This window comes from Microtus pennsylvanicus, chromosome 6, assembly GCF_037038515.1.
Source record: "Microtus pennsylvanicus isolate mMicPen1 chromosome 6, mMicPen1.hap1, whole genome shotgun sequence".
In the NCBI taxonomy this organism is placed as follows: domain Eukaryota; kingdom Metazoa; phylum Chordata; class Mammalia; order Rodentia; family Cricetidae; genus Microtus; species Microtus pennsylvanicus.
In genome coordinates this window covers 46804633-46832407 of record NC_134584.1, presented here as the reverse complement: position 1 = coordinate 46832407, position 27775 = coordinate 46804633, and the positions used below count along the sequence as shown (strand labels likewise).

At 45.0% G+C, this 27775-nt stretch overlaps 1 protein-coding gene across 1 annotated transcript in view; it reads right to left on the bottom strand.

Moving 5' to 3' along the window:
- Positions 1–8936: 8936 nt before the first annotated feature.
- Nln (neurolysin) overlaps positions 8937–27775 on the bottom strand; it is an 89228-nt gene continuing 70389 nt past the window's right edge. Inside the window, exons 10-13 of the mRNA XM_075976159.1 lie at positions 21925–22111; positions 21462–21590; positions 20210–20346; positions 8937–9319 (exon numbers count right to left, since the gene is read on the bottom strand). Coding sequence (XP_075832274.1) covers positions 9185–9319; positions 20210–20346; positions 21462–21590; positions 21925–22111 — 588 coding nt within the window. The 3' untranslated portion in view covers positions 8937–9184. The remainder of the gene's footprint in view (positions 9320–20209; positions 20347–21461; positions 21591–21924; positions 22112–27775) is intronic.

Here is a 27775-nt window from a genome sequence, read left to right as displayed (position 1 = left end):
TTTTTAGGCTCCGTTCTCCCAGCCCACCACTTCTAGAAAGGTGACAGGCCACTACAAAAAAAAAAAAAAAAACGGGGTATAGTAGGTAGAACCGTGATAAATTCTCTCCTGCCACCTGATCTTAGTTGGAAATTCACTGGCTAATTGGGATGGCAACTGAACAAAACGGAAGCAAATGGCTTCCTGGCTGAAGATTTTATAATTGAAGCTGACCTAGAGGGCCACGCGCATGCTGAGAACAGTGATCGCATCGTGTGTCCCAACAGAAGTCCCATGTGTCAGTCACAAACATTTAAGACCACAGAGGGATGCCTGACTGGGGCAAGGATGACAAAATACACCTTTTGCTTTTCTCTACTTTGTCCTGGACACAAAGTCACTGATGCCGGCTTGGCTCTAGGACGGAGCCCAGCATTCCTCCTTGGACCCTACCCAGTCATCAATAGAGAGACATTGCTGCCTGAAACCTCTCCCTTCTTCTCTCTGAAAGAAACCATCTTTTCTCATCAGTCACCAGAAGGCAATATGTGTACTGGACTGGGCCTTTATTTGCTAATCATCACTTTTCCTCGTTTATTTTTACTCTCTCAGTGTTAAACAATTGTAATAAATACTACCAAGGCATGTGGCTTCTATTTGACAAATCTGCCAATATTTGAAACACCTCTATCCTTGGAGACAGGAATGAATTACATTCTTTAGAATTTATTTAGCAGACCAACTGGCAGATGTGGAAAACAATGTATCTTTGAAAATAATGTTGGCAGCCGGGCGATGGTGGCGCACGCCTTTAATCCCAGCACTCGGGAGGCAGAGGCAGGCGGATCTCTGTGAGTTCGAGACCAGCTTGATCTATAGAGCTAGTTCCAGGACAGGCTCCAAAGACACAGAGAAACCCTGTCTCGAAAAACCAAAAGAAAAAAAAAAGAAAATAATGTTGGCAACGTTGTATAAAATGTCCAAAGACTGGAACCAAGGGCAGCTGGGGGATAGCCCAGTGGGAAGTGCAGCGTGAGAGGTCCTGGAGTCAGTGCTCAACACCAAAAGAAGAGCAGCCAACAGGGCAGAGACAATGGGAAGATGTATCATATTTATCAGAAGAGGGATGACTACATTACCACACACTGATATATGGGCTCCTAGGTAACCACCGATTAAGAAGCAGATCTCCAAGATGCTGATAAGATGCCGCCTTGGAGGGCAGGGCCAGGGCATAGTGCCTCTGTGCAAAGTATTCCTAGGAAGGGTGTAAAGAGTGATGCATTCACCTTGGGGGAGAACTGGACAGGGCCAGGGTGGGAGGGGAACTGCTCTTCACATCCCCTTAAACCGTTTCAGTTGTGATACATGCAACCTCTCTCTCTCTCTCCCTCCCTCCCTCCCTCCCTCCCTCCCTCCCTCCCTCCCTCCCTCCCTCCCTCCCTCCCTCTCAAGTGTAACTTACTACTTAAAGCAAATAAAAGAACAGGGCTAAGACAGAACCAAGGAATTCCAGGAAGCGTGTGGTTTGAAGAACCAGAAGGAAATGGGCTATGCTTTCAAGGGCTCATCTTCATCCTTGTCATGAACTGTGAAACTGTTAGGATTCGGTAATTGGTCACTGACTTGCTTAATAATGTTCTATTCATATAAAGGAAGGCACAGATCCTAGGCCAATGAGGAACTGAAGTGTTGGAGTGCTTTTCCTTTGGCTCTTAGCAGCAATGGAAATTACTCACACTGATGGGAAGAAGGATGAAAGGAGTCATGACTAATGCTGAAACATCTCTAAAAACTACTCATCTTAAAGACATCCTTTCTGGCTCCAGTGGATGCCTTGGTGTCTTGGGGTATATAATAATATTCAGGTCAGGGAAGACCCCACATCATTTCTCTGATGCTTGCTGATTTATAACACACTGATTGCAAAATGTTTTCAATGAACATTTGTGAGCCCTTTGTACTGAGTCTAGCCAGCAGGGAAGAACGCTACTTAGTCTTTCTACTGAACCATGGGAAAGGGTTGGGGGCAGGGGAACAATCGTTTTGTTATCAAAGTCTGTGGTGGTAAGTGGCATGGTAACCACTTAAAATTCTATGGCACAGTGATATAGTTGTGGAATAAACTAGATTGGGTGAAAAAAACAGAGAAAGATATTTAATACATATATTTGCACCGTAATTTGTTTGAATGCATTATGAACTTACTTGCCTTCTCTACCAGTGTGAGGGCTTGTCATTTTCTTTTTCATCCTCAGTTCTAGGACCAGTGTGTATTAGGTATTTTAGAGTCTCTGGATTGAAAAACAGATGTTCAAAGCAAATTGTCTAAAATGGTGCTTTATTTTTTTTCCTAATTAAAGGTAAAGACCTTCCCATGCATGTAAAAATTGTTAATAATTTCAGGGCAATCATGGGATACCTATACCTTCTGCCTTATTCTTAGATCCTCAAGCAAATCAGAGATTCTAGGGGTTGGGGATGTAGCTCAACGATAGAGCACTCGTTGGTCTCACATACATGAAGTGTGATGGCTCGTTTTATGCCAACTTGACACAGGTTAGAGTCTTGAAACATGGGAACTTCAATTGAGAAAATGCCTCCATAACATTGGGCTGCAGGCAAGCCTGTAGGACATTTTCTTAAATAGCGATCGATGTGGGAAGGCCCAGCTTATTGTGGGTGGTGCTATCCCTGGGCTGGTGGTTCTGAGTTCTAAAAGAAAGCAGGTTGAGCAAGCAGTAGGACCAAACCAACAACACTCCTCCAGGACCTCTGCATCAGCTCCTGCCTCCAGGACCTCTACATCAGCTCCTGCCTCCAGGACCTCTGCATCAGCTCCTGCCTCCAGGACCTCTACATCAGCTCCTGCCTCCAGGACCTCTGCATCAGCTCCTGCCTCCAGGACCTCTGCATCAGCTCCTGCCTCCAGGACCTCTGCATCAGCTCCTGCCTCCAGGACCTCTGCATCAGCTCCTGCCTCCAGGACCTCTACATCAGCTCCTGCTCCAGGTTCCTGCCCTGCTTAAGTTGCTGTCCTGACTTCCTTAGATGATGAACAGTGATGGGGAAGAGTAAGCCAAATAAACTCTGTTCTCCCCAAGTTGTTTTTGGCCATGGTGTTTTATCAGTAACAATAACCCTAACTAAGATATGAATCTCTAGGTTTGATTCCCAACATAGGAAAAAGAAATCCTAGGTTGAGAATACATGATCACAGAGAAGAAAACCTCTAGAACCATTTTAAAATTTTGCTTCCTCTGACAACTTCTTATATGCATATTGTGTCGGTCACCATTCTATTGCGTGAAAAGACACCACGAGCATGGCGACTCTCATAAAGGGAAATACTTAACTGGGCTGACTTACAATTTCAGAGGCTTAGTTCAATACAATCACGGTAGGGAACATGGAGGCACAGAGGCAGACACGGTGCTAGAGAAGAAGCTGAGAGTTCTACATCCTCATCTCCAGGCAGCAGGAAGAGAACCTAGGAACACACTCCTCAGTCAAGGCCACCCCTCTGAGCCTTTTCCCAGTAGTGTCACTCCCTGATGACTAAGCATTCAATGTGTGAGACTTTGGGGCCATTCTTATTCAAACCACCACACATACTTCCGGGTATTTTCAACCCACTACCCTCTTCATCCCTTCCCACTCCTGCTAAAGCCTTTCTGCCCATCAAGTCCCTTCCAACAATCCTTGTTGTTACTTTAGGAGTTTTCAATTCTTTTTCTTTTACCAAAGCTTTGCTTCTAGGTCTAGAGAGAGAGATGTAATGGTTTAAGTAAAATGCTGCAGGTCCCCAAGTGGTGGCAGTGGGCAGTGGGCTATGAGACTATGCAGCAGGTCCCTGAGTGGCCTGAGTGGCAGCAGGCAGCTGGCAGCGGGTCCCAAGATCACCACGGCAGGCCACAAAGGCAGCCAGGTCCCAGGCAGGAAGCCATGTGGCAGGTTGGAGACCGAGACAGATGAGCATTCCATGCAGGGTGAAGTTGGATATTTATTTAGTGGGCTATGGAAGGGAATGGGAGAAGGGGGGAGGGCAGAGAGAGAAACAGAGAGGGGGAAGGGGAGAAGTGGGAAGAAGGGAGAGATGGAAGCTACCTCTGAGAGAAACAGAGGGGGTAGGGAAGAAGTGGGAAGAAGGGAGACAGAAGCTACCTCTAAGAGAGAGAGAGAAGGAAAGAGGGAGGAGGGAGGGAGGGAAAGAGAGAGAAAGAGAGAGAGAGAGAGAGAGAGAGAGAGAGAGAGAGAGAGAGGACTCAGTCAGGCTGGAATCTGAAGATCAGCTTGCCTCAGTGGAGGGGGAGAGTGGGCGTGGTTTGTCTCTTAAAGGGACAGGACAGACCATTATAAGAGACAGCTTAGGGCTTAAGACACTGGCGGTTTTTCCAGAGGACACAGGTTCAATTCCTAGTACCCACGTGGCAGCTCACAACTGTCTGTAATTCCACTTCTAGGTCTCTAATGCTTTCTTCTCCTCAGGATCCTGAATGCAGTTGAGGCACATGAACTCATACAATCACACATACGCTTAAAAAAAAAGCTGGGCCGTGGTGGCGAGTGCCTTTAATCTCAGCACGCAGAAGGCAGGGACGCAAAAGTTAAAGGGGCTACGAATTAGGGGAGGAGGCAAATGAAAGGACAAAAAGCAATGTGTGGGAGAGTACCTGCGGCGGCCCTACCAAGGTATACCCCTAAGAGAATGCTAACAGATCTAGTGTAAGAGGTTTATTGCGGGACGGGAGAGAGGGGGAGAGAAAGAGTGGAAGGCTTTCGAGGAGTGAGGACATGAGGCAGACAGACAGGAAAGTAAGGCGAGCCAGAGAAGGCATTGTGATTTACCGGCACTTTTAAGAGGTGCACATGTCGCACAGTTGATGGTGGAAAAGCACCTGGTGACGGGGCGGGAACTAACATTCCTTGCTTTTGCTTATTATAGAAATAGGAAGGAGTAGCTGGTGAGGAGGAGGGAGTGGGAGCACTGCTATCTTTCCGGGACCAGAGAAAGGTGGGACTGGGGGGGGGGGGACAAGTCCTGGGATAGCTGGCTGTTTCACACGCTGTCCGGCTCCATGGGACTGCCCAGCGCTAGGAAGTGCAGGCCTAGTTGAAGCAGTGTGTGAGGCTGGACCACCTGGATGGACGTAGCCATTCTGATGCTGCCCGGGATGCAGATTTTTGAGGGGACACCTGGACCTGGCAGGATGCTGGCAGAAGATAGATAATTTAGGGGGGAACTATTTTCTTAGGTCTTGGTAACTGAGGGAGGGGAATACCAAGACCAGGCAATGGGGTGGGTGGCGTGGGGATCCCATCCAAAGGAACAGGCAGTAGACAGAGAAACTAAGGCTGTTGATTGACAGTACTTATCTGAAGTCCATTGGACCTGTAAGAGGTGGATCCAAGTTGACTCCCTGGAGCTTACGAGAATAGTGGGTTTGCAAAAAGAGATAAGTTTTAGACACGTCAGCACCAATGATTTCAGAAGCTCCAGTCAGTGAAGGGGTGGGTGCGGAGGAGGCAGAGCGGTGGGGGCTCCCATGGTGGACATCAGGAAGAGAAACCTGCTCTTCCAGTTTCCTTTTAGTTTATCACATATGGGCTCCAAGGCTGCTGAAGACAGGCCTTCCCTCTTCACCCTCCCTGGACACCTAGAGGTGCACCTCAGTCTCCGAGGGGCTCTTGAATCAGTCAAGCTGACCGTCAGGGTTAACACTTAGGGCAGAGTCCACAGAAGACTGAGACACTCCAGCAAATGCAGGCAATCCACAGATGGGTACGGTACTTCAGCCACCAGCGGTCTGCCACAGTATGAGGAAAGCTATACCATACCATGGCAGTGCCTTTTCTGCTTGTGTATGATACATGTATTGTGCACACATTCACGTGCATGTGTGTGTGAGCCAGGATGCATGCAGAGACCAGAGACCAATATTGCGTATCTTCCTCTTAGGTCTCTCCATTTATTCTGAGACAGGCTGTCACTGAACCCGGAGTTCACCAATTTGTCTAGGTGGGCTGACCAGTGAGCTGAGGATCTTCCTGTCCATAACCTTCTTATTCTAGGATTATAGCCATACCTGGCTTTTTTTAGGTGCTGGGGATCTGAACTCAGGTCCTTGTGCTTGTCTGGCGGATATTTTATATCCCCAGTTCTTGGTGCCCTTTCTATAAGACCCAGAATATGAACATTTCACCTGAATGATGTTTCTCTGATCATCACAGAAGGAAACCTCAGAGCTTACCCATGGAACCTCCTATGCAACACTCCTGGGAGCTACAGGTTCTTTAAGAACACGCACGAACACACACGAACAACAGCAAGAAGTGTTTCAATCAACGGGAGCTGTTCTTCCTACTGAACAGAAACTTGCTATTTTCTAACCGTTACCATTAAGCTCTAACATCGCTAGCCATGACATCAGCTCTCCCATACTGTGCAAGTATTTGAGACAGTGAGAATTCGTGCTCCAGAAGAACCTTCCTATGGAGGGCTATTTTCAAAGTCAGCACCGCCTTGTTCCCGTGTCTCCAAACACTGTAATGCTTAACCCAAGCCTGCTCAAAGTGTGTTTCCTAAAATGGAACACAGTATTCCAGTCCCCATGGGAGCTTACCAAATTGAAATCCAGAGGGACTTTTGATCTGGTAATGAACTTCTTCCAGTCTTCAAAGGCTTTGTGCTTTCCCACCAAGTATGCTAAAAAGAGAGCTGATACTGAAATTTGGCCAGAAACTGCCAAGACTTTTGTTTGCCAAGTAATATTATTCCAGAGAGGCCTTACCTATGCCTGGCAATGGGATTCGACTAACCTCAAGTTTGTTTCAGTAATGGAGTCTTTTAATTTCAATATCATGATCATATGCAACTACTCCAGCTGTTACTTACACATGGATACTTTTGAGAGGAACTTCTTGCTAAAGACTTTAATGACCTCTCTACACTCAATAGCTAGGAATCCACTTTGCCCGAACCATCCAGTCATATCTCTCAGTCACAGAGGTGTCGTGTCGACAGAGATACTAAGGCTCCTGGCGGAATGACTCGGTGGGAGCTTTCTTCAGCACACAGCTTCTCTGACGGCAGATGCTGCTGACATAGTAGCATGGGAGGAAATTTAGGCCAGGCTCTGGGCTGCAGGAATTAGCAGGTGGAAAAGGCATCGGCTAGAGAACAGGGGAAGAACATGGCTGAACAGGTGTGCTGAACCTGCATTTTATGAGGAAACAGAACATCCTGGAAAATTCAACCAAATAAAAACGCACTATGGTGGCATCCGCCTGTATGCACAGCACTGGGCGGTTGGGTGGCTGAGACAGCGTGTCTCTGCTCTCTTGTAAATACAAGCTTTGACATTAAAACACGAAAGAAATGTGAGCTTGTTCTTGTGGACAGTGATGTGACTTTATTGTGTGCGGTCTTTTACACACCAACCGTTAGCTTTCCCAAGTGAAGTAAGATTCACGATAGTTATTCTGAAGGAGATGCAGTGGGCAATAACAGTAAAAAGCTGAAGAGAGAATTTTTTCTTTTGTTTGAGAGTGGAAAACAAAAGTTGGGGACGGGGGTAGGCAAAGATATGAGAAGCTCCCAGAGATTTCTAAGACCACCGTAAACACAGCTGGGGAGAACAGAGTCGTGGCTGGCATGGATGAAGCAGCCGGAGGTTTGCTGCCCAGCACCACAAAAACCAAACTACAGAAAAAAGGGCTTTCCTTCTGCATGCAAGTCCTTGACATTCTCTGCTGTGTGTAACTTTATTACACAACATAATGTTTTATTTAACACAAAGTCCACTTGGTCTAGAGAACCGAAGGGCTCTCCTTTTGTCCCCAGCCAGCAAAGTCCTTCCTCATGTATGTGTTAAGAGAATGGCGTATAGACCCTGCAGGGCGCATGCTCACAGTTCACTCACAGTTTCTTCTCGGTAGCCTACTTGGTTCCTTTGGGAGCAGACCCCGGCTAAAATAAACGGTGTGAGCACACTAATCTGCTGCTGAGTTGGACATCGATCTGGAAGTTCACGGAGAAATCACCTCAGGGGGCAGCTCCCAGAGAGCCTTTCCCCACAGCTTGCTTGTCCACGCCACACTAGGGAGCAACTCTTCTCAAATTCTCCATTCCAAAGCACCTTTTCTGGAGTTTTCCAAACTCGTGGCTCCACCCAGCATCCTTTCTCCCTCGGCAAGTCTACCTACTGAATCCAGGGAGGGGTTAGTAGGGAGGCACAGTCTAATCTGTTGTTAGGAACACTAGAACTAAGTGGAATGTGGTGGCTCACATTCCTAAGGTTTGGGAGGCTGAGGCAGGGGGATTAACATGAGTTCCAGGCTAATCAGGCTCCAGAGTGAGATATTACCTCACACAAAGAAAATAAAACAAAATAAAAAGAAAAAAAAATACAGAGCAAAAATAAAAGAAACAGAAGAATCCAAAAGACATCTGAAATTACTCTACTGTCTCACTTGTGACTTCAACCAAAGACTTGATATCTTTCATGTGGAAGTGGAATTAGGCTTTTAGTGCAAGACACAAAACTTGTAACATATAGAACTAAAATTTAAAAAATATTACCTAATTGAACTTTATAAAGGAAAACAAATCTAAGTGGAGAAACATAATTAAGGTGTTACAGTACGCTGGGACTCGCGAAGCCCACTGTGCAGGATAAACTGAGATAGATTCTGCTGACTAGAGACATGCAGAAAAGGCGAAGTGACTCAGCTGGGAGGCAGAGGGTCAAAGGTGACACAGGGCTCTGAGAAAACATTTACCAGCGAGAATGTGATGATTCATTTATCAGCTCAGAAATCTCAAGTATAAAACTTCAAGATATAACAAGGATCAAATTATATCATGTTTGTGATTCAATTAAAAAAATTCTTAGCCCTCTTACATTATATTATCTAGATTATAATAGTAAAAAAATCAAATTACATTCATATGAAACTTTTATCAAAAGAAATCAAATCTATTTTTATGAAATTTTATAGTACAATTATTTTAGTGGGTCTTTTCTTAGGTCACAGTATTTATAATTCCATTTATATCTGTATAATTTTTAAAATTAAAAAACAAAAGCAAATCAATAGAAATCTAAGTTTTCATTGGTAAAACTCCCTTCAGTCTCCAGGCCGGCACCACATGGCGGTGTTGATTTGTCCTCCAGACATGGATGGCTCCCAGGATCCCCCCGGTCTATGAAGCATTCAGGCCTCGACTCATTAGGAATGCTTTTTGGTTTGGCTCACGTTGCAAGAAATTCTGGAGCATGTCCATGCCGTCCAGAGATCCCCCAGGTTTCAGGATTAGGTTTCTGTATTTCATTCCAACCTAATAAAAGAAAACATCATGCCTAATAATTCACGGGCGAAGCAATCCCCTAAATCCCCAGGCATAGGGAGAAAGGGGTGAGGGTGAGGAAGAGGGGCTGCAGTTTGACTCCGTCTAGACATTCCCTCCTGCCGATGCGGCAGCTCAACCCTTCCTTCCTGCAGCTAAGGGGTTTGCAGCTTCAGCCTCAGGCTTCTACCCTGTCCACTATTATTGTCTTGTGTCCTTAGATTCCCAGCTGTGAACCTACACACCAAATAGCCAAATGGAACACAGTCTGCGACTGCCTGTTAGCCCATTTCCAATGAGATTCAGAGAGGTTAGCAGAGCAAGGGTTGCAGAGGTTAAGTCGGCTGTGTGTGCTTTGAGGCAGGAGCATGGTTACTGTCGAATGGTTTCAGGTATTTCTATAACAGGCTCATGGAAAAACACAACAAAACCCCCACAAAGAAGCCCAACCAGCCTTATTATAAATGGTCAAGTGACAAGAATTTCTGTGGGGTCAGAACCGACCTGACAGGAGATGGAAGTCTGGAATTTTAAACCACAGTTCTGCTTTGTTTACATAAACACACAAGCAGATAAGCTGAAAGAAAACAGCTGCGGCTCGGCAACAATGCTCGGCATCTTTACCTTTGCTACACATCCTTCCATTGTCCTTGTAATGAATTCAGTGAGTCCTAATTCCAGATGCACATATAAAATAAGCAGATACCACTCTGTCTATTGTGTGATTTCATCAATAGGGCCAATAATCTTTTTGCGCACAGGAAGAACTAGAGAATTGCCAGAGATAAAGTTGCTTCAGCTTGGAATGAACACAAGATCCTGCTTGATGCAGCCATAAGAGACTTATGTAAAATAAAACATGAGTGAAATCCACTAAGTTAATGTCTTACAAGGGTCACAAAATAAAAACTGACAGAATTTTTGGGGCTGTCTTTCATGTATAAATAAGAATCACTTGTAATTTAAAAATCACAGTGTTTATTACCTTCCTAATGTGGTGACCCTTTAATACAGTTCCTCACGTTGTGGTGGTCCTCAACCCTAAAATTAATTTTGTTAGGCCAGGCAGTGGTTGTGCGCACCTTTAATCCCAGCACCAGGGAGGCAGAGGCAGGTGATCTCTGTTCTTATTCCTAAAATATTTCTAAGATGTTTGCAGTGCAGCTGCTAGCCCTGAAGAGACGGTAGTCGGTCCCCACAAGATCCCCAGGGCAGGCTGGCGGAGCCCACCATGCGACAAGCAGCTACAGTTTCCCACCAGCGGGAGGGCACTCGCCGGTAGGCGGTGGCAGCGGGTAACAGACACATAGACACAAAAGATAGGCATAAAGGTAAAATATTTATTACAGGAGAAAGGGGAAGAGAGAGAGAGAGAGAGAGAGAGAGAGAGGGAGGGAGGGAGGGAGGGAGGGAGGGAGGGAGGGAGGGAGAGAGAGAGAGAAAGAGAGAGGAGGAGAGATAAGGAGAGAAAAGAGATAAAAGGAGAGAGAGACAGAGAGAACGCGTGCGCACATCAAGGAAGCAGAAAAGGAAGGGGGCAAGATGGCAGCAGGCAGGTCAGAGGTAATGGGAGTGGGCGTGGCTTGTCCCTTAAAGTGGCAGGAAAGCACAACATCTGTGAGTCTACAGAACGAGTGCCAGGACAGGCTCCAAAACTATACAGAGAAACTCTGTCTCGGAAAAACAAGCAAATAAAACAACAGAAGCAAATAAAAAAATTTTTCATTACTACTTCATAACTGTAATTTTGCTACTGTTATGAATGGCAATTTTTTTTTTTTTTTTTTTTTTTGGTTTTTCGAGACAGGGTTTCTCTGCGGCTTTGGAGCCTGTCCTGGAACTAGCTCTGTAGACCAGGCTGGTCTCGAACTCACAGAGATCCGCCTGCCTCTGCCTCCCGAGTGCTGGGATTAAAGGCGTGCGCCACCAACGCCCGGCTTATGAATGGCAATTTAAATATCTGTGTTTTCTGAGGGTCTTAGAAGAACTCTGTGAAAGGGTCATTTGACCTGAAAGGGGTTGCAACCCACAGGCTGACAACCACTAATCTAGCTGATGTGTCTAATCTTTTGACACTGTGACAGGTTGCTGACATTTATAAAGTTTACATGTAAGAACCCTGCAATGGCATTACTAGGAAAAAAAAGATTAAAACAAACAAACAAACAAAATAATCAAAAAAAGAAAAAAAATCAAAATCCCTCAAAACATTTTAGGTAAGTTGATGAATCTATTTTGGATTGTCATATATATATATTCATAGCTATTCTCAGCCGCATGTAGCCCGGTGTACTGAGCTGGACATGATGACATAAGCTCACAGTTAATAGTTTGAATTCTAGGTAGGGAGTTCTAGAACAGCCAGAGCTACATACAGAAACATTGTCTCAGAAAAAGAAAAAGAAAGGAAAGAAGGAAGAAAGGAAAGAAGGAAGAGAGGGAGGGAGGGAGGGTCCATTAGCTACTGCTATTGAATAACTGTGCCACTGAGGACTTGGAGCTCAGTTTAGTCTGTGTCATTTTGGTACAGAGAACACATTTAACAATTCAATTTTTTTCCCTTGGGCTGGAGAGATGGCTCGGAAGTTAAGAGCACTGACTGCTCTTCCAGAGGACCCGAATTCAATTCCCAGTACCCACATGGCAGCTCACAACTGTCTGTAAAGACAGTTCCAGGGGATCTGAAACCTTCACACCAATGCACATAAAATAAAGGTAAATAAATCATAAAAAATCCTTATTTTTTTCCTTTTCATGGTCTACAGTAATGTCCCCACTCTAAGAGCAATTGCCACTCTAAAATGCAGCTGGCTGTCCTTGTCACAGGTAGACCAGAGTTCCTTAGTCCACAGGTACCTAATCCCTTCCCTCACTGCGCAGTGTGCTTCAGTCTGGCCGCAGTGTTAAACTGCTGTGTGGAAAAGGGAAGCCTGTTCTCTGTGGGTACAGCAGTGTGGAAACAGCACAGACAACGGGTGATAGTTTTATAGGATTACAAAAATATTTAATAGCTTGTAATAAGGAAAACAAAATATACATGAATAGTAGAGAGAACAGTGTAACGGATCCTCGGGTATCTCTCACCCAACATCAATAATAACAGGTCTTGAGATAAGAAGCATCAGCACTATGTCTGGCTTACACAGTTCTTGGGATCAGATTCAACGGTCTCTGGATGCTAGGCATGCATTCACCCACCTGAGCTACATCTCCAACTGCCCATTATTATTACTGTTGCTATTAGCTCTGAGACAGGAACTATATAGTGTAACCTGGTCTCCAATCCTTCTGCTCCCATCTCAGGTTGCCAAGCACTGAGATTACAGCTGTGTCCCCGCACACCTGGCAATATTGAGCAGTTTTTCACAGACACTCCACGTCCAAGCTCTGCATGTAATATATACCATTCCTTTGATTCCAGCACAATCAGGCAGATATCTGAGTTTGAAGCCAGCCTGCTCTACACAGCAAGTTTCAGGACAGCCAAGGCTATACATGGAGACTCCACCTCAAAAACAACAAAACAAACAAAAAAACTATGGTATTTATACTTCAAATATTACAGAAAAAAAACAAAACATTAAGATCTCTCCCAAGATGCAAAATCTGACAAAGCTTTCCACCAATGGCTGTAAACTCGGTAGTTCAGTAGGAAGGTCAAGGAAGCATTGGGGACTTCAGCACTGAGTGAAGAGATGGCGCAGGCCTGCTGCCTGCAGAGCCACGTCAGAGCAGGGCACTGTTTTGTCTCAGAACAGCTTGGTACAGCTCAGTCCTCTGCTGCTTCTGTCTCTAAACAAGTTGATTCAATTTCCTCAATTATAAAGCAATGGTCTTTTAATAGTTCCATTTCCCTTGCAATGAAGCTTTGAGAAGAGTTTAAGAGCCATTTTGGTAACAGGACCTAGCTTTTGTTAAGGAAAAAACAAAACAAAACAACGAAAAACAAACCCCAAAATAATACAACAACCCCAGTAAGTAGTTAAGCTAGTTTTTATGAGTAGGAAGCCAGCTGGGGCTGGGCAAAGTCTGCCACAGGTGGAAGGAATGTTGGCCTCCAGCCATTCAATGGTGTTTATGCAATAAAGAAACCTGAACTGTCAGGAAGGCAGGAAGAGAAACTCTAGGGCCCTAACATTTGAAGTCACTGCAGAGAGTCAGATGCTAGGGCTCTCCTAGGAAGGGAAATCAATCAGTGGCCACTGAGGTTTAGAGTCCTGGACAGCATGTATCTTTTGGCTCTGTGTAAGCCTTTTCTAACCCTGAGGATCTGAGGAAGGTTAGGTGCTCTGGAGTCAGGCCCAGGCCTGAACTGTATCTTGATACACTAGTTACATAATTTTTGGTCTTGGTTTCCTTATCTGTAAAATGGGAATAAACTGTCCTTACATTTTTCATGCTATTGGACACACAATGGGGTTTGATGACTCTTCTCTCCCCGCCCCCAGGACACTTACTTATCTATGCTCAGGGAAATAGCTGCACTCTTGCTTTGACATTTCCTTAAAATTACTTCTGTCTTCTAATAAAGCTAGAAGAAAACTCAAGACTTCACCTCCACTCTCAGGGAGGAAAAATATATAGTCTAGGAAGAATAGTAGTGGGAGAGAGAGGCGATATTTTGATGGCAAATGTAATTACCCTATCAGGATGCTCATCTATCAGGAATGAGAACATGGGAAGGAGAGTGGACTGGCTCCCACTAGCTTTGTATCCTGGAGGCAGCACACACGGTGGTTTTCTCATGGCCTTTCAACCCAGCCTTCCAAGAGCAGAGCCAGGCTTGTGGCCTTCAATGTGGAGCAGAGTGAGCACCCTGCCCAGGACAGGTGAGGACATCTGGGTGCCTGGCATACTCCCCCACCTGTCTGCAAAATGGACTTTGAGATGTCTCACAGCCCACAGTGCTCTCCCTGGCACGCCCTTTGTTTTTTCTGAGGGTGAGGCGGTGTGTGTGTGTGTATGTGTGTGTGTTACAAAACCACAAGGCCTGTGACAAAAGGCAAGGTGGGAGAGAGAGGAAGGCTGGGGGGCTGGAGCTGGGAGCCAGGAAGACAGAGAGAAGAAAGGCAGGCAGAACCATTCACGTTGAAGAGGTCTCCTGAAACCTCACACCAACCTTGGATCAGTGAGGGCAGAAAGGAAAACACGCACTGGTAGCTGTGCATTTTAGGAGGGCTGAAGGAATGGGGGGAACCAGGAGTAAGGTCCAAGATACGCAAAACTTTAAGGTAGAGGAGCTGTATTAAAACAACCTCTTTTCCGAGAGAGCCTTCTGACCTAGAAAGGGAGACAAGAAATGCATAGCTGGGCTCTGGGCTTGGTGGCCCATACCTGTAATCCTAGTACCTGGGAGGCTGAGGTAGGGAGTTGGCAAGTTTGAGGGTGGTCTCAGCAATACTAGAAGACCTGTCTCAAAAAAGAAAGAAAGAAAGAAAGAAAGAAAGAAAGAAAGAAAGAAAGAAAGCAAGCAAGCTAGGCCCAGTGGCATAGACATGCAATCCCAGTTCTTTGGGAGGCTAAGAGGCTGAGGCAGGGAGATCACAATTTCAAGGCCTTCCTGAGCTACAAAATTGAGTTTTAATATTAGACTGGGCAACTTAGTGCAATCCAGCTTGAGGGTATAGCCCCTTAGAACCAGTGGTAGAGCGCTTTCCTAGCACACAGGAGGTCCTAGGTTCAATCCCTAGCCAACCCCCAAGAGAAAAGAAAGACTGCCTGCATTGGCTGGGACTTAAGACTTGGGAGTCTGTACTTGGAAATATTTGAGGAGGAATTCACATGGCTATAACCCCGGCACCTGGGAAAGGCTTAGGCTAAAGGACCACACATTCACAGCTGTCCTAGGATGCACACAGTCAGACTCTGTCTCAGGTTAAAAAAAAAAAAGAACGAATCCCATTTCTTTCCTTTGTCTCTAGTCTCTATCACGCGAAATCCAAGGCTGTTAAAGGCTCAGAGTCAAGAAAACTCTGTGGTTGCACAGGACTGCAGCTGAGCCTGAGAGGAGAGGGGCTGTTAGGGACGGAGACCCAGAGGGAGCCGAAGACCCTGCCACTCTTAATCACCGAATTCTTCGAGCAATCCTTTTCCACTCCCAACAGCAGGCTTCCTGTTTCCCCGTATGTGACTGCATATACTGTCTTCCTGTGACATCATAGACTGAAAGCCAATAGTTACATCAAAGTCTTGTTTTTTTCCCAGTCTTTCTTTCTGAAGCAACACCTGGTTGTGATTCTTCACGATGCAAGAAATAAAGCTTAGAAATTTCTCTCAAAGAGAAAGACAATTCTGACTTAACAATACAAATGGCCTCTGAGTCCACAATGTCTATTACCTCTTAGGAAATTTTCCCACAATGAAGTTGCCTTATTAAAAAAAAATGGCCCTAGTTAAAGTGCTTCCATTTTTCCAACCCTGTGATTAGGGGCTGGATTTTGAAATTACATTTAGTGAACTTTAAGACATCCTGGAAGAGAACCAGAGCTGGCTGAGGGGCAGTAACCCAAGCAGCTCTCCCACTAAGACAGCTGTTAGGGCTGGAGAAGTTACATCGGGTGAGACGGCTTCTCCATGTTCTAGAACAGACTTTAGGGATGTATGTGTGTTCTCCTCCATGTGTACAGGTGGGCAAGGGGAGAAGCGTTAGTTAGGGTTTACATGTGTGTGCGTGTTCTGTGTTTCTGTATGTCCGAGCATGGTGTGTGCATGCATGTGTGTAACCACAGGTCAGTGTTGGATGTCTCTCTCCCGGTCTCTCTCTACCTTCCTTAGTATTTGAAGCAGGTTTCTCACTAAGCCTGGAAATCACTGATTTAGCTAAATGGGTTGGCCGGTGAGTTCTAGGGATCATCTGCCTTTATCTTCACTGGTAGGTTACAGGTGTGTGTTGGCGTGACTGGCTTTTATATAGGTGCTGGAAATGCCAACTCATGTCCCCATGCTTACAGGGCAAAGACTTTACCAACTGCACCATCTCCCAATTCTGATTGTAGGGCCAACTTAATAAGCTAATTAAGTGGCTAAAATGTGGTTTTTTACTCATTAGAAAGAATAATATGAAGAACTACAGAGAAAACACGGTGGAGGCTGTAACAGGAAAGGGGCCAATTCTAACACTTGGAGAGAGGGCCCAGAGCAGAAGGAAGACGGCTGTGCCATAAAATATTCACGGCTGCTGCTGTGTTCAGAAGGCTGCTGGCTGACATTTGACCCTCCCCAGCATGCGCTCTGTGGTACTCTGAGCAGACGTTTAAGAGAAAGCCTGGAGATGTGCTTCTAGAGTGGAACCAGTGTGGTCTCCTGATCCAGCCTCTCCGGGGCTTGGGCACCCTGCTACCTTCTCGAGATGCTCCAACCACGCTGGGGAGTGTGAAGCCTTGAGCCAACAGCTTACATGCCAGACGGTGATGGATGGTTCCCATGACTTCAGACCCAGTGGAGCGCTGCTTTACACTATAAAAATTCCCATTGTTACTCTGCTTACGTAACCAACACCTATGTGAGAAACTGAAGGCAACACAGCCCAGGTAAGGTCACCTTCTGCAGAGCTGGCCACGGCAGGACTGAGATCATGCACAAAGCAGGCAGTGCCTGGATTACTGTGCCGAAGAACAGCACTTCCTTCTCTGTTTATCTTTGCGCAGTTGTGGGAACAATGGAAGCTTTTTCACAGGACAGGATTATTGTGCCAAGAATTTTTAATTTTTGATAAATATTTGTATTCTGTAAGTCAGGTGCTAGAGTAAATATTTGTAAAACAAAACAAAGCAAAGCAACCCTACAAAAACAAACAACATTCAGTCCAGGGGAATCAAATGGCTGTGGAAAAGGCTGGCTCTAGAAGCCGCACAGGAGCGAGGGTGGTGGAGGGGGGTGTGAGGGCCTCTCCTTGGCTTCTGGAGCCAGGTTTGTGATGGCAGGGCAGTGATAAATGACAGGATTCCTCTCAGCATTTGAAAGGAAAGGGAAAAGAAGTGAGAAGGGAAAATTCAAAGCAGCCTCCTTTCACAAGAAGTAGACTCCCACCGAGTACTCCCTTCCGCAGCGTCCAGAGACGGCATCTCTAACAGCCGAGAAAACAGCTCCGTGTTGTTGGGATCTTTTTCTCTCCAAGTTCACTCCTGTCCTCGCCTAATGAAGAGCAGTCTGGCTGCCCGCCAAACGACAGAGTTTGAGAATAAAAAGCACAGAGAGACCTGAGGCAGGGTTGCTTCTGCAGGATGTGCAAGCAGTCTGGGATCCACTGGGATCTCAAATGTGGCTGCCGCTTTGACAGCTGAAGAGAGGAGGGGCCGAGACGCAGTCAGACGAAGGGAAGGACAGACACAGGCTCAACTCAGGGAGTGAACGCTTACACCAAGGAAGCCTCCCAAGCATCAGAAGCCGGGAGGGGTCACACTTGGGCTTTTCTCAGCCTACCTTTCCTCTCCTTGAAACACTGTTGCTGCTGTGCTTGGTGGGGCACACTTGAGACCCCAGCACTCAGGAAGCCGAGGCAGGAGAACTGCTAATAGTTTGAGGCCAGTTGGGGCTATATAGCTAAACTGTCTCAAAAACACTAAATAAAACAAATTTCCCCAAAACATTCCTCCAACAACCTATTGTGTTCTGAGTTCTGCACCAATCTGTAAACTTTGTAAAGTAAGAAACAGTTCCATGAGAAAAATAGAGAAATGCTAAGCCCTCCTAAAATCTCACCACTTGGTGTCATCTGCATTTGGGGGTGCTTTTGTTCTAACCAGATTTTAAGAATACTGTGTAAAATCCTTTACTCTGAAAGAATATTTTTATTTTATATAATAGTTATTTCAAATAATCGAGACACAAGCAAAAGTTTATTAAAGACTTTCCCATGTGACCAAGTCCACATTTTGTTAGGAAGATGGAAGGGGGATCACTTTGGTTGGATAATCTAGAAGAGTTCATATATGAGTAGCTTTTGGAAAATATTTTTAGATTATTTATGTGTGTGAGTGTTTTGCCTGTTTGAGTGGATGTGTATCACATGCATGCCTGGTGCTTGCAGAAGTCAGAAGAGGATATTGGATTCTCTAGGATGGGAGTTACAGATGGTTGTGAGCCATTAAGTGTACACTGGGAAACAGACCTGGGTCCTCTACAAGATCAACACATGCTCTTAACCACTGAGCCACCTTCCCATCCCACGAGTGGCTTTTTAAGTGGGATCTTAAAGAATAGTATGATTTTTGAGAGTCACAGATTTTTTTTAAGCGTACTTTGTTTTAAAACAAGTTCTTATGAGGAGGCTCAGGCTGGCCTTGAACTTGTTATGTGGCCAAAGATGACCTTAAACTCCTGATCCTCCTGCCTCTACCTGCCAAATCCTGGAATTACAAGTGTGTGCCACCACTCTTGGCTTCAGGGAGATAATATTTAAAGTGGAGGCACAGAAAGAATAAATGGTTGAAGGTGGGCAAAGCTAAGAGAATACCCCTTTACTTCTGAGCCACATTCCTGGCTCAATTTTCTTAACAAAGGGGGAAATTGGATTGGGCACAGAGATACATGCTGTAATCCCCAAAGCCAAGGAAGATGAAGCAGGAGGGTCATGATCTGATGCCTCCTGGCAGTACATAACGAGACTCGGGGATGGGGTAACAGGGAAGAGAGGAAGCGGCAGATTTACAGAAATCAATAAAAAGCATGGGGGAGGACCGCAGAGTAACACTGCATGACCAGCTCAGGTTAGCCAGCACGACTCAACAGTAGGGCAAGTGAACAGACTCATACTAAAGATAGTATGAACTATACTTTGTTATAAACTATAAACTATACTTTCTTTGATAGAAAGATAGGAGAATCTGGGGAGGGTACCATCTCAACATGAGATGGTGGGGGAATGTGGGCTACACACATGCTGAAAGTCATGCAGAAGTTAGACTATTAACAAGAGTCACTGTCAGACCTTTGTGACTGGGTAGGCAGGAGCATAGAGGGCAGTTTAAAGAGACTGGCTGGGAGAGGTGGGATGGGAGAAGAAATACTTGGTATGAATAACACAGTGTGGCTAGCCTGGAGGTATTTTCTGGAAGGAGAAACAAGGAAATGGGGACTTAAAATATACGATATATTTCAATATGTAGGCAGAGAAGTATTACTTAGTCTAGAAACAAAAACCCAAAGAACAAGTTGATCGAAATAAGCATTTAGAGTTTGATTTGGGTAATTTGTCCTAATTTCTCAACCAAACAGGGCTTGGAAACACGCTGGAAATATACCAGCCTTACACATAATTGACCGTCGAGTCGTCCATGAGCAGGGAGGCTGGGGTGGGTAAGAGCAAGGCTTGGCTGGCAGCCACCTGGCAGTCACCTCACTGTGCATGGGAAGGAATGGCTCAGATTAATGAAGCAGCTTAAATTATCCCAAAGGCACTTAGGTTACAGACTAGGTAGTAGGTGGAGTACGCCGGCCACAGAGAGAGGGTGCCTCCCACAGAAAATGTACAAAGAAGCCTGTAAAGACTATCAGAACACAGAGACTATTTACATCAGGGAGAAGTTTACCTTTCTTTCTCAACCTCTTATAAAACAGAAACACTGCATGGCACATGTCAAAACTAGTAGCAATAAACTCTCAAGTGCATAAACAAGGCTTTGAATTTTTAATTATGCAATATACTGGAATGTTAATAAGCAAGAAAGCATAGTAGTTTTTTTTTTAAACTTATAGAATTAAGAGTTAATCACTTGTACACTGAAACTTAATGATGTATGATGGTCTGAGAAGATGCCAGGCCTCCAAGTTAAAAGCTGCTTCTCCTTAAACTCTAGCTGCTACAAGTCTTTTACACTTAGAGCTAAGGGAGAGGGGGCAAGCACACAATCAACACGACGGGGTAAAAAAGCCATACGATACCTCTGGATTCATGATCCCTTCTTTTTTAAAACAGCTGTGAAACATGTCCATGGAGAAGACTTCGCTCCAAAGATATCCATAATATTGGCCATCATAGCCTCCTGCCAAGTGTCCAAAGGTAGCTGGCATGTTTGTGCCTTAAAAAAGGTACATTTTAATCAGTATGATGGCAAACGCTAATTAATCGGGTTATGAGCTAGCTAGTTTGCCTTTGGGGAGCCCAGCTGTGAGGACAGAGTGAGTGAGAGCATCTCATGGATTGGTGTGTACCCTTGGCCAAAGTGTTTACAAGCCTTTCTCCTAACAGTAGCTCAGGCCCAGTTCTGGAATGCCTAACAACACTTTCTGAAACTTTGTCCACACCCGTCGGTAGTTCAAAAGGGGAAACTGAACCTTAGATACCAATGGGCCTTGAAAATACTCTACAAGTAACCCTACTTTTTGCTCAAGCCACTCCCTTACCCCCTTACCCCTGCAAAGCAGAAGCCGGGAATCAAACCCGGTCTGGCATAGGCTGGACCAGTACTCTAAAGCTGAGCTACAACCCAGCCCCTGCCACACTTCTTAATATTTAAGATGACTCTAACTAAAATGGCATTTGTGTAGGTTGATAATTTCTGAAAATGAAGCATTTTGAGAAAAGATTTACCAAGTGAGTTTACACAGGGCTGCTCTAAGTAGAGTTTTGTCAGAGAGACAGTGCTGCTCCTTGGTTTACAAGCGGCAGATCAGGAAGTGAGGCATGGATGATTCAGGCCCCTCTTATCTTATTAGCCTCCAGAACTGCGTCTGATTCATTTTACCAACAATTTCCTTGGTGAAAAGGTTTACTGTGCACTCCCCGTCCAAATGCATACATACTAGCTGCTTAAACGTGCACATGTAAGTCTGGACTCACATTCTAATAGACACTGCAGGCCTCGGGTCAAAGCCTGAACTGGCGTTAGCATCAGAAGTGAGGGGTTTCCTGCTCCTCCCTGAAATGCCTTCTGCCAACTTCTTTCTGAAAATCCCAGGGAAGTCTTGGTGCACACAGGGAGGGAGGGGATGGGCAGGTGCTGCCAAACGGGAATGGCCGTGCTGGGGCGGAGGCCAATTGCTCACGCCTGATTACACCAAAATGTGGTGACTCTGGAGCCACCTCTCCTTCAAGCACATCTGGACAGGACAACTCCTAAGGCAGAGTGTGCTTATCTGAAAGCTGTGGGCGGCTTGAGGAGGGGGAATGGATTCAGGTGCTAGTGGCTCATACCTGGCGTAGCTGCGACTCCTAATATTTCTGTGCAGTATTTAGCGTATTCACTTGCGGCATCCAGCGATTCATTGGTATGGAGAGACTGATCAACTTTGCTCAAAACAATTTGGCGCAGTGTCAGGAGACCTAATAAGGTTAAGAGGGTTTGAACAGCGTGTTGGAGAGAGAACTGTGTGTTCTAACATCACAAGTCAGAGATTTGAAAATTGATTCCAGTCCCACTCATCACAAAAGGGAAGCAGGGTGAAATGGCATTCCAACTATCTAAGACTTGAGGAGACTTTTCCCTTAGACGCAATCCAGGCATCTCCATGCCAACACACTCAAGTGCTCATCCCTCCATGCACCAGCACTCCTGGGGTGCTCATAAGGTGAAAATAAGTCTGACAGAAGGAGCAGCCAGGAACTTCGCATTAAATAATTCCTGCTTGCTTTCCTTCTATAGAATGTTGAGCCATACCTGTGTTGACCAGTCTAGAAGCAACGAGCTTCTCAAGCAGGTCGTCTGTGATAGGGCTTCCATCCTTATAATGTCTTGACAGTTTCCGCAGGGATTCGATGTCCCACACCCAGTTCTCAAGCATCTGTGATGGTACCTCTACAAAGTCAGTTTCCACATTTGTCCCGCTAAATCGTGCAAAGTCAGTCTAGAAAGCAAACATAAACGTATTTTTAAAGCACTGAGTAAAGCTATACGTGCAATGAAGATTATCTCAGACCCCCGCCCCCCAAACTTAAGACAGAGTCAGAACAGTAAAACTATACATGCAATGAAGTATATCTCAGACCCCCCAAACTTAAGGCAGAGTCAGAACAAAGCACTGGAGTCGTATGTAGGTCGGGGCAGAGGGTTGTCTAGTGTCTCTCAGTCTGACCCTGGCTGGGGGTTGAGGAGAAGGCAAACAATTTCCCTAGGAAAAACAGTTTCTCCCAAGCTCCTCCTTGCAGTTGGTTACTCTTGTTTACTCAACACATGCCTTTCTGGGCATTCACCACTGTTGCTCAACTACTCAAGGTGAAATCAGTTAAAGAGTTAACTTACAACATTCCAGACTCGTGTGTGTGTGTGTGTGTGTGTGTGTGTGTGTGTGTGTGTGTGTGTGCGTGTGTGTGTGAGCTCTCAGATGGAGTAGAGAAAGCCAGGGGCCTGGCCTGGAAAGCATGCCTGCGGATGAATTACAAGTGGGTGAGTCATGTGAACAGAAAGAAGAAAGAAACAATACACCTAAAAGTTCAGAACCTCTGCGGTGGGAAGAAGGGACGTACTCGGTGGGCCTGGGTTAAGAGTTCTAAAACCAAAGTTTCAAGAATTCTTGAGTAAGATATAAAAGCTTCCAAGAGAAAGACCGAGACTTCTCAGAACAGGCGAATGGCTTGTTTTCACCCATTTTTTCTCAGACTACTGTTTTTAACCATCACACCACGCACACAACACTTGCAAGCTGTAGCAGCAGAGAAGAGTTAGTGCTGGCCCCACAGGGTCCCATCTGGGTGGGGTCCTGACACCCCATCACTCTCCCAGGCTTCATCACCCCAGGGAGGGGACAGGCAGAGCACTTAGCCATGGAGGAGGCAGCAGATGGGGTGCCAGTGTATAACCATTCTGCTTTTGGCCCAGGGCACAGGCACAGATGTCAAAATGACGGCATATTCTGCCTTCCTCTCTATGCAAAAATATGCTTTGCTTGACTTCACATTCTAACTGTGCCGATTCTAGATGGGGGGGGGGCTGCGATAGGAGGGCCAAGGGAAACACTCCAATAGGCACTGGAATTATGGTACCTCCATTGAGGACATCATCTCCCAAATTTGTACAAGGAAAGAAGCAAAGATCCCTAGAAACAGAATATTTTGCCTCATTGTGGAATGTAACATTTTAAGATTACATCCACATTATGGGTAAAACAATCTAACAAAGTATTGTAACAGCGAGTACCCAGAGAAGGCTTTCCTGTGCCAGAGTTCATGTCTGGCTCTTACATGAACAACATGATTTAAATCAAGAAGCTCAGGAGATAGTTCAGTTGGTAAAATTTCTGCTGCCTAGCAATGGGGACCTAACTTTGATTGCCAGCACGGCCAGCATCATTAAACAGGCAGGTGTGTGGCTCACACATTTGTGAGCCCAGCACTTGGAGGGTGGAAAGAGGAGAGTCTCACTAGCCAGCCGAACCTAAATGGAGTCTCAGGTATCAGTGAGAAACTGTCTCAGAAAAAGATGGAGAGCTACTGAGGAACAATGGCAGGGTGACCAAATGTGTACTGCATGACACACACACATATACGTAGGCCTCCCCCAGCATGCCCTCACATGACTGCACAACACGCTAACATGTAAAGACCTCCCCCAGCATGTCTTCACATGATTGCATGACACACGCACATGTACACAAACCTCCCCTCAGCATGCCCTCACATGACTGCGTGACATAAGTCCTATTACTTCTGGTGAAATAAGGAAACCAAAGCATACACTGATCAAATACCAGAAGCAGGACTTAGAACCAGATGGCCCGAGTCCATAACTTAAAATATTAACAAGAATGCTCTAGCCCAGTACATCTTTATTGTGAGAAAAACAGAGAAAAGGGTTACATTATGACGTTTCAAAAGCGACTAAATCTTTTAAAGGGATATCTTAAAAAATAATGGTTCTTTACCAAATTTCTCCTTTATGCCATTTGAGTATGTGTCCAGAGAAAAATTCCTCATAAGACTGGAAGATCTCTCAAAGACTGAACAGGAGGCTGAGGTATACTAGTAAAGGTTTGCAACTGTCTATTCTGAATCAGAGATACTAACTGCATGATCTTATGAACCACACTTTTAGGCAGATACTAACAGTGCAAACAAGGGAAATGATGCCATCAGCTACATGGCAGATGACAAAATTAGAAGGTTTATAAATCTTGCTTGTGTGAAGATTTCTAAATCAGTATTTGCAGATGCATACGTGTATGCAGGCAACACATACACACACAATCTGAGGGAAAGGCCCACATGCAGACACACATACACAAACACACACACACACACACACACACAAACACACACACACACACGAAGGGTTTGTTCAATATCCAGGAAAAAACAAGAACAAATGAGTAACTCATGAGTTAGAGCTAAAATTGGACAATAAGAATCAGCACAGTTATGTCACCAGAATGGAGAAGAGAAGGCCTATTCTACCCGAGGCTGCTGTAGTGGGCAGAGCACGGGCAATGAATGACCACATCAACAACATTCTCTACAATGTTTGCAAGGAAGGAGTAGAAGCTAAAAATAGCTTCCTGCTTACCAGTTTCCCAAAAGTCAGCAGTGCTGGATTTCTGTGAGCACACTGGGCAACATCAGTGAAATATTTTCTTTCAATGAGGACAAAAAAGCTGACAAAATTCAAAAGCTCAATTTCCAGCAAACAACTAAACTCCCAGGCCAAAAGATCCCGCAGTCAGCAGACACGGGGACATGGAGACGGGCTCTGCAGTGTCGGGGACTTGTGTGCAGGGCTGTGGAGTGGCTGAATTGACCCACATCACCAACTGTACCACTTCCCAGGTTTTCACTAGAGCCCGACAGTAATTCTCTGTTGTGGAATAATCTCTGTGTACACTGTGAAAATATGTCACTTGGATTGGTTTAATAAAAGGCCGAATGGCCAACAGTTGGGCAGGATTTTCAGGGCAGAGGTAACACTGGGAAGAAGGGCGGAGTTACCAGCCGGAAGCAGAGGGAACAAGCAGGAGGAGCGGTAAAAGCCATGAGCCACGTGGCAGCACACAGATGACTAGAAATGGGTCAATTTAAGTTAAAAGAGCTAGTTAGAAATACGCCTAAGTTATCAGCTGAGTTTTCATAATCAGTAAGAAGTCTCCGTGTCACTATTGGGGAGCTGATGGTCCCGATGCAATGCTCCGACTACAGTTCTCTACACGGTTCTCAGCATGATCAGTTTGGGGATGTCGAAAGTAACAGTTTGAGAGCATGAAAGCTAACGATGTCCAGCTCTCTCTCAGCTAAAACTGAGTATTATGTCACCCCACAAAACACTCTAACGGACACATCAGAGCACACTTGCTGCAGAAAATGTTTGCACCAGGAGAGACTAAAAGGTGCCTTAGATTTCAGTTTGGATAGAGCTTTCTTTCTTCTTCCTTCCCTTCTCTTCCCTTCCCTCCCTCCCTCCCTCCCTCCCTCCCTCCCTCCCTCCCTCCCTCCCTCCCTCCCTCCCTCCCTGTCGGTTTGTCTGTCTGTTTTCCTTCCTTCCTTTTTATGAAAAAGATCTATTTTATGTGTGTGTGTGTGTGTTGCCTGCATGTGTGTATGTGTACTACGTGGAGGCTAGAAGAGGGACTTGGATCTCCTGGAACTGGAGCTACCCTGTGGGTATAGAGAACTAGACCCGGATCCTCTGCAAGAGCACCAGTTTTGTTTTTTTTAAAACCTCTGAACCATCTCTCCAGCCCTAAATACGAGTCTTTGCTTTGCTGACACAGACACTACTTTTTTTTTTTTGGCTTTTTGAGACAGGATTTCTCTGTGTAGCCCTAGCTGTCAAGGAACTCACTCTGTAGACCAGAGTCTTTGTAGGCTAGTTTCAAACAGATCCACCTGCCTCGGCCTTCTGAGTGCTGGGATTAAGGGTGTGTACTTCCACTGCCCGGTGAGATTAAGTTTTAAATTTATACACTAAAGTAAAACAACATACTTAACTAAATTTGTCATGTGAGTTTTTGCAACATTTAAAGGCCAAAGTACTACGGGTTAACATTGTCTAGTTAAGAGAGCACCTCCTTTTACTGATTACAACTACAGATCATTTTTATATCAAATTCCAAGTCCAAGAAAAGGTGACTGCTAGAATCAGTAAGTGCAATGCACCTCGGAGAAACGACAGGCCTCTGGAGGCACCCTGGCTGACCCAAGTGACCTACTATTGATTTAATAGAATGTAATCTTTCTGACCTACTGCAGGTCTACGGCTAACGGAGTTTATATAACAAGGCAAGGCATCAAAAAACAAGTGACCACTATCTAATTAGACTCTGCTGTTACTAGATAGCGAAGAGGTCATAGTTTTATCGTCCCATGAATCTAGCCATCACTGGAAAAAACAACAGAAACAAAGACGACCTGAGTCACAGTGCTCCTGCAGCTCAGCATCCTACCGGCATCCAAGGACGGAGGAAAAATGCACAATTTAGAGAAGTCTTGAACATCACAGATTAAATTCATGAATTTACCTTCAAACTGCCTGTACTGTCTTAACTAGGCACTTATTTAAACTACTCCTTTTTAGATGAAAACAAATAAAAGTTCCACATAGCTGGGTGGTGGTGGCACACGCCTTTAATCAATCCAAGCACTCAGGAGGCAGAGGCAGGTGGATCTCTGTGAGTTCAAGGCCAGCTTTGTCTACAAGACAGGTTCCAAAGCCACAGAGAAATGTTGTCTTGAGAAACCAAAAAAAGAAAAACAGAAAGAAAAAAAAAAAACAACTTCCACTTAAACCCAAATGCTGCTGAGGTCAGTGAGCCTGTTCGCCACTCTGTGGCTCCAACCCAGCCCATGCCCAGAGCTCAATGTCTATACTGAGGTGTAAGAACTCACTATGTGTGGAATCTAACTCAGGCAATTAAAAGAGAGTTTGATGTTCCACCTGACCTGGCTATGCTCTTTCAATACTTAACATTTTATCTGCTTCACTTCTCTACAGTATTAGGCTTTCAATATTTGGATTATTGCCATTAATGTCCTTGAACTAAACTTTAAAAATTCAAAATACTCTAACTTCTTCCTAACTCTATCCTACCATTCTTTGTATATCACACCCAGGAGATAATCAATAATTTTGCTTTCAAAGAAATATTCTGAGCATTCTTCTTAACAACAAAACCCTCATTTATTTATAAAAATAATGCTGGGGCTGGAGAGATGGCTCAGTTGCTAAGACGACTCACTGTTTTTCCAGAGGGCCAAACAAAATTCAGTTCCCAGTAGCATGCTGAATGGCTCACAACCACCTTAAGGGATCTGATGCCCTCTTCTGGCTTCCACTGGCATCCATAGCCATAACAACAGATATTTAAAAATAATTTTTTAGAAAGCTAAAAAGTAGCACATATAGAAATTGTGGTAAACAAAAGAAATAAGTAAATCTCCATATAAATATTATATACATTCACAGTTTGGCTTATGACATTAGTTAGAATTTATTCTGTGCTAATATATATATATATATGTATATGTACACACAGTAAAAAAACAAAACATCAAAACAATAGAGATATCCTGAAAGAAATCATGTCTGA